The sequence below is a fragment of the Microtus pennsylvanicus genome, chromosome 2 (assembly GCF_037038515.1).
Source record: "Microtus pennsylvanicus isolate mMicPen1 chromosome 2, mMicPen1.hap1, whole genome shotgun sequence".
NCBI classification, from domain to species: domain Eukaryota; kingdom Metazoa; phylum Chordata; class Mammalia; order Rodentia; family Cricetidae; genus Microtus; species Microtus pennsylvanicus.
The window spans coordinates 98,598,285-98,610,523 of NC_134580.1; the positions used below are offsets into that span (position 1 = coordinate 98,598,285).

General features: G+C 46.6%; 1 protein-coding gene across 3 annotated transcripts in view; it reads right to left on the reverse strand.

The window, feature by feature from the left end:
- Positions 1 to 12,239, reverse strand: part of Vps39 (VPS39 subunit of HOPS complex) — a 42,095-nt gene that overhangs the window by 15,058 nt on the left and 14,798 nt on the right. For all 3 annotated transcript variants that reach the window (XR_012909697.1, XM_075961874.1, XM_075961875.1), the window contains 4 exons: positions 11,133 to 11,316; positions 8,411 to 8,531; positions 8,194 to 8,314; positions 3,369 to 3,498 (listed from right to left, as the gene is read on the reverse strand). Coding sequence is in view for 2 of the 3 variants with exons in the window: in XM_075961874.1 (XP_075817989.1) it covers positions 3,369 to 3,498; positions 8,194 to 8,314; positions 8,411 to 8,531; positions 11,133 to 11,316 (556 nt within the window). In the remaining variant the exon portion in view is untranslated. The remainder of the gene's footprint in view (positions 1 to 3,368; positions 3,499 to 8,193; positions 8,315 to 8,410; positions 8,532 to 11,132; positions 11,317 to 12,239) is intronic.

Below are 12,239 nucleotides of genomic sequence, written 5' to 3' on the forward strand. Positions count from 1 at the left end.
GAGGCTGGGCGTACAGCTCAAGGATGGGACTCTAGCATGTTCCGGTCCCAGGCGTCAGTGCCAGCATGGCAAAGTCAAAAGGCCTTGCAATACTGCCGAAGGCCTATCAAACTCCAAGCTCCTTTGTGGCCCTTGGGGTTCTTGGAAATCTATCTTTCTGGCTTGATCTCATGCCACACGTCACCAAATGGCACCCTGGGCCCACAGGTCTCCGGGCACAGGGTGAGAGTTCTGTGACTCCATGGTTCCCTTCACAATCCTTTTCCTCTTCACGCTCCAGGGCCCAGTCCACTTTCTTACTTTTGTTTGGCTGTGGAGATAGGTTCTCAAACTCCACGTCAGGCTTGCCTAGAACTCACTATGTAGCCCAGGATGGCTTTGAGCAGAGCTACTGTCTGCACTGGTGCGGAGGTGACACAGATGCCAGTCACCATGTCTGGCCTCACTCGGTCTTCCTGCTTCTGGAGAACTCTATTACACACACACACACACACACACACACCCTCTGCCAACCCAATGTTTAACTGAATGGCTTCTCATGCAAGAACTTTGTGTACTTGTGACGTGCTTTACCCTAGAAGCCCAGGACTTGAGAGCAGAGCTGGCGCTGCCAACACTTAGGTTTGCTTAGAGGGAGAGGGTTCTGAGACCAGGGTTACACCACACCCTCAAAACCAAGAACACAGACACATGAGAACAAGGAAATGACATCACTCAGCAGAGAAAGGACACTGGACAGCTCTGTCCACTCTGCTGATTGGCCAGTTCCCAAATTCCCAGGTATTCTTCTTACCTCATGAACATGTGCTGGCTGTTCCCTCAGCCTAGAGTACTCTTCCCTGGACCCTGGCATGGCTCATGGACGCACCATCTGCCAGGTGGTAACTAAAACGCCCCATCTGGAGAGATGCCTAACTATTTTATATTCAACTGCAAAACAGACCCCTCAGAACATAGGGCTGTGGTGACTTAGCAGTAGAACACAGCGGAGCCAGCACAGACATCTGGATCCAGTCCATGCTGCGTTGGGCTTGTATTTCAGCCCTGTGAGACTGTTCCCCACTGTGGCCTCTTCCCCTGGCTCACACCTAATGTGAGTCTACATGGCTTCCTCACCAATGCTGTGCTCCCAAAGCCATCTATGGCATGGCATCCCAGACTCACCCAAGTTTGGCTACTGTGGATTAGCTTATGTGTAGTTGCTAAAGTAGGAAATGATGTCATATTAGACAACAATCACACTGGTCTGTGCGTATTCTCCCCAGATCACTAATGTTTGGAAACGACCGGGAGCAGGCCTGCTCACAACTCCAGAAGAAAGCTTTTACCACACCAGACCTAAAAGAAACAGAAAACCCCACACAAATGCCACTATAATGCATGCAAACAGCTGGTTAGCAGCTTCAAGGACATATTTTCTGCTAAGTCAAGCCACCTGGGGAAGCTGCCCGCACAGGTGAAGTAAACACCGAGCACGCAGGGCGTCTGCTTCCAGCACTGTAATGACACACAACCATGTACCACTGCACTTGGCTTTCTGCATGGCTTCTGTGGACTGACATCATGTCCTCATGCTTGTGATGGCCACCATCTGAAATCTGAGCTATTTCTCCAGTCCCACCTCCCTCTCAGCAGCAACCTATTTCCTTTTGGTGAGCTCTTTCTTGCAAACCATTCGTGGTTGGAGAACTGCCTTAGCTCTCAGACTCAGAGGGCCCGAACCCCTTCCCTACACTAATACAGTCTGGGAATGGGACCATGACCTACCCTTGGTGATCAGATCCCTTCAACCTGAGAAGGTAAAGCAAGGATAGTAAGTGTGGCCCATGCCCGTCCCACACCCCCTTGTACAATATGATTCCCCTCCCTCAAGAGGAGTCTGCTTTCCCTTGTCTTAAGCCTGTGATGACCCATGTACAGCAACAGACTACAGCAGGCATGACAGTCACAAAAGCACAGAGGTGTCCATCTAGGAACCCCAGATTACATCCTCTCGGAAAAGCCTGTTGCTGTGCACAACACTTGATCAACTCCATCAAGACTCACTTGGGAAAGAACTGAGGACCCAGGACCCAGTCAGCACCAACTGTCAGCCATGACAGTGAGCTCCTTTGGAAATGGTTGGTCTAGCTGAAGACCTCAGTGCTGGCAAGTGACACACTGCAGCGGTGACTGTTACAGCGGATGAGACCCCACAGTGCTAGTAGAGACAATAGCCAAGAAGTGGTTATGTCAGAGCAGGTTCACCCAGACTGTTGTGGCTACCAACTAATTTCTGTCCTTCCTGCTTGGAGGGCTTCCGGAGTTCCCTGATACCATGCAAAACCGACCCTCCAAGAACCACCTAATGATTTACTGTCCAATCGATCAGACTCTGGTGAAGTCGCTCAGAACTGATCTCCATTACTCGTAACCAAGAACCCACGTTATTGGCCAGGGAGGGATGCGGGAAAAGAGGACAACAAAAGAATATGGAAGGAAGCCAGACGGATGAAATAACAGCAGCAGACACACAGTGCAGTATGCGTGTTGTTCTAACCCCCTCACAGAGCCACACAGACTACTCTCGGGGAGCGATTGTTCCACTTCTCTTGCAGACACGGTTAGTAGAGAAAACTGAACCAGGGAGCCGGGGTTTTGCACGAGCTCTGGCTGGCTGTACCAGTTACTTTTCTATTGCAGTCACAAGACCAAGGCAACGTAGAGAAGAGGCTTATTTGGCTTAAGATTCTGGAGGGGCAAGAGTCTGTCATGGCAGGGGTGGCACAAACAGCAGACATGGTCGCTGGAGCGGAAGTTGAGGGCTCACATTTTGAACCTCAAGTAGGAAGCAGGGAGTGAAAGTGAAGTGGCAAGAGTCTAAATTCTCAGAGCGCGCCTCCAGTGACTACTTCCTCCAGTAAGGATACCTCCTAATCTCCCCAAACAGCACCACCAGCTGTTGCTATGGGAAACATTCTCATTTAGGCCGCCACACGGGTCAGTTCCCATGTACCTGCCCCTCACCACCACATTCTAACAGAGAGCAAGGGCTCAGCACTGGCTGGCGCTGGCTCTCAACAGTGACCTACTGTTTAGCCCAGGAACTTCTGCGAGCCCTGCATTCAGTGAACACCAGCTGATCATGCACCTTCGCTGGGCTGGATGACTGTCACCTCTAATGATGAGGACAAAGAAAACTGGAAAACTGGAAGCCTGCATTATTGGGCAGGACCACATTAGATAGGATGGGGCTGTAAGTGTGCAACCACGTGGCCCCTCACGAGAGCTTGCCCAGCACAGATGCCAACTGTGATGACAGCGAGCCTCTTCTGCTCTCATTTCTCCCCATCTTCCCCGCTCTCTCCTCCACCACACCTGCGTGTTACCTGTGCCAAGTTTAGCGAAGACCTGCATGGACTCATCAAAGCGCTTCTGGCAGAAGAGGTTGAAGGCATACAAGTTCTTAATGTGATGGATTTGCTGCTGCTTTTCACTATCTGAGTCATCTTTCATTTCCTAAGAAAAGACAAAATAAATAAAAGCTCATTCACTCTCCAAATATTTGCTCTGCTCATTCTAGGTGGTAAAACAGCCACAGGTGCTAAAATAAAATGTACGAGAACAACACGGTATCTGCCTGCACAGATTGCCTACCAAACGTCTTCTAAAGAAAACTTTAATTTCTTTTTTTGTTTGTTTGTTTTTGGAGATAGGGTTTCTCTGTAGCTTTGGAGCCTGTCCTGGAACTCACTCTGTAGATCAGGCTGTCTCAAACTCACAGAGATCTGCCTGCCTCTGCCTCCCGAGTGCTGGGATTAAAGGTGTGTGCCACCACCACCAGGCTTGAAGGAAACTTTTATTTCTTAAAGCATCTGCATTAAAACTTGGTTTAATTTTCAAAAAATTTTATTTATTTATTATTGTTTTTGGTTTTTTGAGGTAGGGTTTCTCTATGTAGCCTGGCTATCCTGGAACTCACTTTGTAGACCAGACTTGCCTCTGTCTCCTGAGTGCTGGGACTAAAGGTATGCACTACCACCACCTGGCTTAATTTTGTATGTGTGTGTGTGTGTTTTGCCTGCACTGTGTACCTGTTGCTGTTATTTCATATATATATATATATATATATATATATATATATATGCACCCCATGTGTGCAGTACCCATGGAGGCCAGCAGAGAATGTCAGAGTCCCCTAGAACTGGAGTTACAGACAGTTGTAAGCCGTCATGAGTGCAGGTAATCCAGCCTAGGTCCTCTATAAGAGCAGCCAGTGCTCTTAGCCAATGAGCCATCACTCCAGCCCCTGTTTATATGATTAAAAAAAAATATGCACTTTTATTTTATGCATGTTTGCCTAAATGTATGTGTACCACACATATGCCTGGAGCCTGGAAAGCCAAGGAGAGATGTGATAATCTTCACATCACGTTGTAAAGAACCTATGCAATGAAAATCACCGGAGCTTCTACTGAGCGCCTACCTAGTGTCCCTGAAATCTATTAAGACCATGACAAACAAGGGAAGAGGAAGAACTGTCACAGCCTAGAGATCACTGAGGATAAATGCTTAATGAACACGAGTGCCAGATTTGATCCTGCTACACACACAAATGGACCTTAATAGAAAGCTGGTCAAATCTCATCAAGTCTAAAGTTACATTTAAAAACAAAATCGGCCAGGTGGTAGTGGCACAGTCTTTTAATCCCCAACACAGGTGGATCTCTGTGAGTTGAAGGCCAGCCTGGTCTACAAAGTGAGTTCCAGGACTGCCAGGGCTACACAGAGAGACCCTGCCTCAGAAAAAAAAAAAAGCAGGGCGGCGATGGCGCACACCTTTAATCCCAGCACTCGGGAGGCAGAGGCAGGTGATCTCTGTGAGTTCGAGGTCAACCTGGTCTACAAGAGCTAGTTCCAGGACAGGCTACAAAGCTACAGAGAAACCTTGTCTCAAAAAAAAAAAAAACCAAACAAAAACCCCAACAAAACAACAACAGCAAAAACAAAGGACTGGGCATGATGGAGCATCCTTTGATCCCAGCACTTGGGAGACAGAGACAGGAGGATTTCTGTGAGTTCCAGGTCAGCCTGTTCTACATAGAGAGTTCCAGGACAGTTCTACGTAGAGAGAGATTCCATGTCAAAAGAAAAGAAAAAGAATGCTAACAGAAGCATGTTCGAAGGATCCCTAGTGCAATACGTGAGTTCAGAACAAAGGTGATTCCCACACAGACCTCACCTTATTCAAACCCAGTGCTGGCTAATATGGTTAGTCTTGTTAGCCAGCTTGCTCTGGGCATGATCTGTCTCCACCTTCCAAGGCTGAAATCATAAGCAAGCTGTCATAGTCATCTTGTGTACCAGGCACATATGAAAAAAACATTTAGAAAAAGATGAAATACTGGGGCTGGAGAGATGGCTCAATCTGTAATGTTCTTAAAGACCTGAATTCAGAATCCGACCCCAGCAAAAAGCCAGCCAGATACAGCTGTACATAGTTATAATCCCTGTGCTGGGAACGCAGAGAGAGAAGAGGATCCCTAGGCCAGGCAGTTCAGCCACCTGGTTATCTCCAGGTTCGAAAAATAAGATACAGAGTGACTGGGAAGCCACCTAACATCAACCTCTGTCTAACGCATGCTTACACAGGCACACACACACAAACCCGAAATGAATACAGAATGCCAGTAAAAATATGAAAAATGTTGACTCTCACTGGCCACCAGAGAAATGCAAATTAAAATAACGTTGAGATTCCAGCTTACCCTAGTCAGAATGCAGTCATCAAGAAAATGAGTGACAACAAACGCTGGCAAGAGCAAGAACAAAAGGGAGACTTTATGCACTGAGGTGTGAATGCCAAGTCCAGCCACTATGGAGGTCAGGGTGCAGGTTTCTCAAAGACCTTTACACTCGACCTTCCACAGGACCCACTTCACCACTCCTGGGTATGGGGCCTCAAGTCACATCCTCGAGACATTCGCATACCAGTGTCTACTGCAGCACCATTCACAACAATGAAGCTGTCTGGCAAAAGAGGAAGGAGAAGCAAACCTGTCCAGAGGACTAAGGGGACCAGTGGTGGGAGAGGGGTGAGAAAAGGGAACGCAGAGAATAAAAGGGGCAATAGACTCAACATACAAGATATACATGAGTTTGAAAAGTTAGCATTCTAAAGTGGGATTTATAATTTAATTACAGAATTTGCACACACAGAATAAAAGTTGTTTTTCAAAACAGCCACCATGGGCTTGAGAAATAACTCAGTCCATAAAGTGTCGCACGGCAAGCACAAAGATCAAACCGGTCGATCCCTAAAAACCCACTTAGAAAGGCTGGTGTGGTGGTACCTGCCTGCCTCTCAGCCCTGGGGAGGTGGAGCGAGGAGGCTCCCTAGGGCTCTAACGTGCCCCAGGTCTCACTCAGAGACTCGGGGTGGGGGACGGCTGGTGATGACTGTCCTGAGGCCTCTAGCTTCCACACATACACACACCAGTGCGTGTGAACCTGCGCACGCACACATGCACATACATAAAAGCGGCCACCAGAAGTAATTAACGTGATCGCTGCTTCTCATTCAGAGACAGTCTAGACCTGCAAGAGCATCTAGAAATCAAGCTTACCATTACAGCATCAAGGCCTCTTTAAATTAACACTGTTCAGTCTAATGCCCAGGTTAGGTCCAGAGACGTATGGTCATTTCTGGAAATCAAATCCACTCTCTACAGATAATACAAACTATCACAGAAACCACATGCGTCAGTCTATGCCTGTAATACCAGCACTTGGAGGGTGAGGTGGGCAGACCGCCACATCAGCACAGACTACACAGCCTTGTCTCAAAAATTAAAGGGGGAAAAATCACTAGCAATGGGAGAGAAAAATGGAGCAAGACACACTGCTGCTTTGCTGGGAACAACAGTCCACATGAACACAAAGGAGAGCGGCTGCAAACAGCAGAATGCACTTTGTGTCCCCCCAGACCCCAGGGTCGGGAACCTGTTTCCTAGGGTGGTGATACCGAGAAGTGAGCGAAGTGAGTGTGGACCTTCAAGAGTGTGGCTGACTGGAAGGTGTTCGGGTCACTAGGGACGAAAGGCATTCGTGAGAGAGGCTGTTATCCCTCTTGTCTACTCATGGTGGGATTAATTGCATGTCCTTGTATTTCTGTCTGTTCCAGGTGGTAGCAAAGCCAACGAGTGGCCTTGTCATGGAGCCTGCACTATGCCATTTGAACTCTGGATCTCTGAAAATGTGAGGTAAATAAACAGCACTTTTTCTGAGCTGTCTGTTGATACAGGGATAAAAAGCTGACTGGCCCACGGCCACAGTAAACAGAAGGCTGCAGCAGTGGGGCAGTCCAGAGTCTGAAGGCTTACACTTGCCCACAGACGTCACTTCTGAAAGAACCGAGGGGCCCTTTAGTGGCTATAGGCAAAACCTGACTATTAATTACTGTATGTTAATGTATGCATGGTCTCTAATTGTTCCAAACCATACAATATCTACTGAACTATTTTATTTCTTCCATTACTTTCTTTTTTTTAAACATTTATTTATTTATTATGTATACAGCATTCCTTCCATGTGTGCCCACAAGCCAGAAGGGGGTGCCAGGTCTCATTATAGATGTCTGTAAGCCACCATGTGGTTGCTGGGAATTGAACTCAGGACCTCTGGAAGAGTAGTCAGTGTTCTTAACCACTGAGCCATCTCTCCAGCCCTCTTCCATTACTTTCTAGAAGACACCATTATAACTGACATTCAGTCTACACTTGAACAGGTAAGCAAAGTAATGTCATTAGTTACATAGATACTCAAACCCCAATCAAAGCCCCCCAGGCTTCCAGCTTACTCTTCATCTATATAAATAGAGATCTAAATACAATATAAATTATAAATACAGGGGGCTGGAGAGATGGCTCAGAGGTAAAGAGCATTAACTGCTCTTCCAGAGGTCCTGAGTTCAATTCCCAGCAACCACATGATGGCTCACAACCATCTGTAATGAGATCTGGTGCCCCCTTCTGGCCTGCAGGTATACATGCAGGCAGAACACTGTATACATAATAAATAAATAAATCTAAAAAAAAAAAAGGAATCTCAGAGATGTTTAAAAAAAACTATAAATATAAATATTTGTACCATGGTCAGCTGCTTTATAAAAAGAGGAAAGCAGTCTGCCTCCAAAATTTAAGGAACAAGACTTACTGCGAGCTGTAGAGCCAGTTCAAACTGCTTGTCCTGGAGAAGCTGTTGGATTTGGGTTGCCATGGGAACAGGAATGAGTCTCCAAACAAAATGATTGCTGGCCACATAGATAATGTTCGATCTGGAAGTAGAAGAACATTGGTAAGAGGGCATGAGACTTAGGATGGTACAGGGACTTGGGAGCAAGGCAGTCACAGTGAAGAGAGACGTTCCTTACCCCCCTGAGGTAATGAAGCGGGGCCTTTGCAACTCAATGCTCTGAACCAGGAGCCTCGGCTCGAGCGTTCGGATCTCCACATACCGGGGCAACACTGCCACAATGTACGGGGGCTGGTGCTCTGCAAGAGAGGACGTGCTGAGCTTGCGTTCTGTTGAAGGCTTTGGGTGAAGGGTGGGCTTGGACTCAGATAACATGAAGGTGATGTAAACAGATCTTAAGAAAAAAAAATCCTCAGGTCGAGCACCAAGACAGGAGGCTCCTTCAGTGCAATCCACAGGAAAGAGGACCACTGCCTGCTTAAGTGATATCAAGAGACATCTCTTGTATAGCAGAGCTACACCGAGCTTTCCTAACATGGCTGGACCAGCTCCACTACATAGAAGCTTCTTGTGCCATTTTCCTATCTGTCACAAAGCCAGGCCAGATAAAGGTAGGGTGCAGCTTTCCTGCCAATGCAGCTGCAGAACTGGGCTACAAAACTGCCTTGCATTCCCCAGAGAGAACAGGAGGAAGTTTCTTTTTTCCCTTCCTTACACTGGCTAAGGTTTCTGCTTAAGATTTTCAGAGAAAGAAATACAAACCCCACTTAATGCCTGCTACAGCTGAAACATTCCCGTCTTTTCAAATACCGATACACTGACACTTAATCTCCAATGCACTGGTATTGAGAGGCAAGGCCTAAGAAAGCGGGGAGACCACAGATACGCACTACCCACCCTGACTTCTTCTTTGACTTTGTTAAAAGAACATTTACCAAATCCACTCTTTCCTTTCTGTACTTTGTAGCAGGAATGGGACAATCCAGCTAGCTTAGTGTACTGGGTGAAGCAAAAGAATCTATAAATGTGCTAAAGTTAGTATGCAAAAAAAAAAATCTAAATTCCTTGCCGTGAAAGCCTTCCTCTGGGAGGCTGTGTGATGAGGGAAATTTAACATGAAGGCAGGCAACAGAAAATATATTTTTGAAAGAGTCATTAAAAACTTAGAACTTCGGGCTGGAGAGATGGCTCAGAGGTTAAGAGCACAGTGGTCTGCTCTTCCAAAGGTCCTGAGTTCAATTCCCAGCAACCACATGGTGGCTCACAACCATCTGTAATGAGGTCTGGTGCCCTCTCCTGGCCTGCAGGCATACACACAGACAGAACATTGTATATATAATAAATAAATAAATATTTAAAAAAAAAAACTTAGAACTTCTAAGACGGAATAAAGAAAAGCTTTGCTTTATACTGAATTCTGAAATAAATTTACTGCTTGTACACAACATTAAACCTAACTGCAGAAACTTAAACACGGGTACTGCAGGCAGGTGTGATTCAATCAGTGGTGTCGTCAATGCAGAAACAGTTCTCCCCTCAAAGGGAGGAAGAAAGAGTTTATTCTGGACCTAGGTATGACCATGGCCTAGGAACACAGATCCAGGTATCCCTAAGAACTGCATTCCACTGTGAATGTGGATGCATGAGATGTCATTAGTGACAGAACAAAAGAAATCATAAGTAAAAAATCTTTGATTTGGGGCCAGAGGAAGGCAGGTTACAGCAAAGCCGGGGAGCTGTGCAGAAGGCTTCAGGTGTTATCTGGTGATATTCCTTGCTCTGAGACTGATGAGAGCTTGTGGTTTGCTAAGAACACTCTGTAAAACTGCTGGGTTTAAAGGTTTACTTTATTATTTACTTATGTGTCTACGTGTGTGGGTGTGCTCACAGAAACCCAAGGAAGGTGCTGGGTCCCTTGGCGCTGAAGTTACAGTTAGTTGTGAGTTACTGGACATGAGTGCTGGGAGCCAACAAGTGCTTAGCGGCTGAGCCACTGCTCCAGCTCCAGCACACAATGTTTTACCTAGAAGTTCTACCTAGGACCGTCCCATCCTCTCAGTCCGTCCCACGGGCCTCTGACAGCTGGCCTTCGCTAGTTCCTCCATGATTCAGACTCCTGGCTGAGCTGGTCAAGCGCTGCACAGAGTCTCACTGTGGTCAGCTTGTCTCTGCATCTTCAGCCAGTTCCACCCTGTTCTGTCTGCCCAGAATGTAAGGAAACTGTTCTTCAAATCCCAGACTCCCTGCCTGGCCTCGTCCAATCTTCCCTATGCCAGGCATCATCTTCATGTCTAACTGAAAAATCAGACATCATCTCTGTGAACTTCTGAATTCTAACGCATCCACCATGTCTTAGCTCTTCATCTGAGATGCAACCCTTTACTCAAGAGCCTCTCGGCACAGAAAGTACTAACCATGTTTGTGTTTCTGACTGCAAGGGAAGTGTAGCAAGCATGCCATATGCTTCCAGAAAATACCACTGCAGAGGAAGGGGAGCCTAAGGTAGGTTTAGAAAGACTCCACCGTGAGGGCAGTCTGTCCCTCTAAATTATAAATATCAGATGAGTAAGGGATTTCCAGATGGAGACTGTTTTCCAAAGGAGCTAATAAACACCATTAACAGGAAGGTGAGAGAAGAGACAGAAGAGTGGAAACGATGGTGGACACCACTTCCTGAAACACACATTTCTTTGTAGATTCTTCCCCCTCTGAAGCAAAACTCAACTTCCAGAAAAGCCTTATCCCTTCTTTAATGTCCCTAAAAGTATTTACTTAAAAGAAGGGGACCTGGGGTGAGCAGCAGAAGGTGGGCAGTCTGCTAGAGCCCCTGCAGAACCCATTCTACAGGGACGACACAGCCTGCATCCAAAGGACAAAGCAGCAGCTACTGCTGGCCTCACCCATGGCCACTGGGATGTCTGTCCAGTTCAGCGCGCATTTCTGTGTGCAGATGCCTTCCTCGTTGAGCACCACAGTGAGATCATCCTGACCCACAGCTACTTTTCCATCTGCCAGAGGCGCAACTAAGGGCTCCAGCTGCTTTCCTGTTGGGAAGAGCTCTTTGATGGACCCCTTTCCATCCACCTGCAGGAAGACATGAGGGGAGTTAGCCAGCACTTCCCAGAAAGAGGCATGTACGCAGCCTAGAAAAACCCGCACAAAACCCAAACCAGAGAAGCCAATAATGTTCCTTGTTTGACTCAAGTGAATATGATTTTCATTATGACCATCTTTTCCACAGTGCAAGAGCAGTTTCCAGAATGGAGAAAATCATCTGCCAGGCACCAACCGTGCTATAGTGCAGAGCAGCTGGGGCTTTTACCGATGCGAGGTGCTACAATACAGAACATCACTGCTGGTGGGCATGAAAATGGTACAGCCAGCTTATATGCTAGCTTTTCATAGAGCTAAGCACAAGCCCACCACAGGTGCCAGCAATACCACCTCTAGGTACTACTGTCCATGGGAAATAAAACTTTACATTTATACAAACTCTCACATACAAACACTTATAGCAGCTTTCTTCAGAGTTGCTAAAAACGGGGAACAGGTATATCCTTCAGCTGACAGGCGAATAAACAAACTCCAGTCCATTCATGGCACAGAATACTTTGGCTGTGAAAGACAGCAACCACTGACGTATGCACACAGATGAATCTCTAATGTACTATGCTACGTAGATCTCCACTTGATACAATTCTGTTGACATTCTCCAAAAAACAAAACTTAAGAGACAACGCATCCTTATCAGTGGAGGTCTAGGAGCTGGATGAGAGGCAGCTGGAAGGGAGGTGGCAGGCTTGCTTAGAATTGTCACTGTGGCATTAGTTATATAATCCTAGATATCTGTTAAAACCAAGAGTTATACAACAAAAAGAATAGAATTTAATGTACGTCAGGACATGAGCAATTTTTTAATAGCCATGGCCCTAAAGCAAGATTTGCTACCTTCAGAAAATGAAACCTTAAGAAGGTGAAGGGGGCCGAATCTGTAGCTCAGTGGCAAT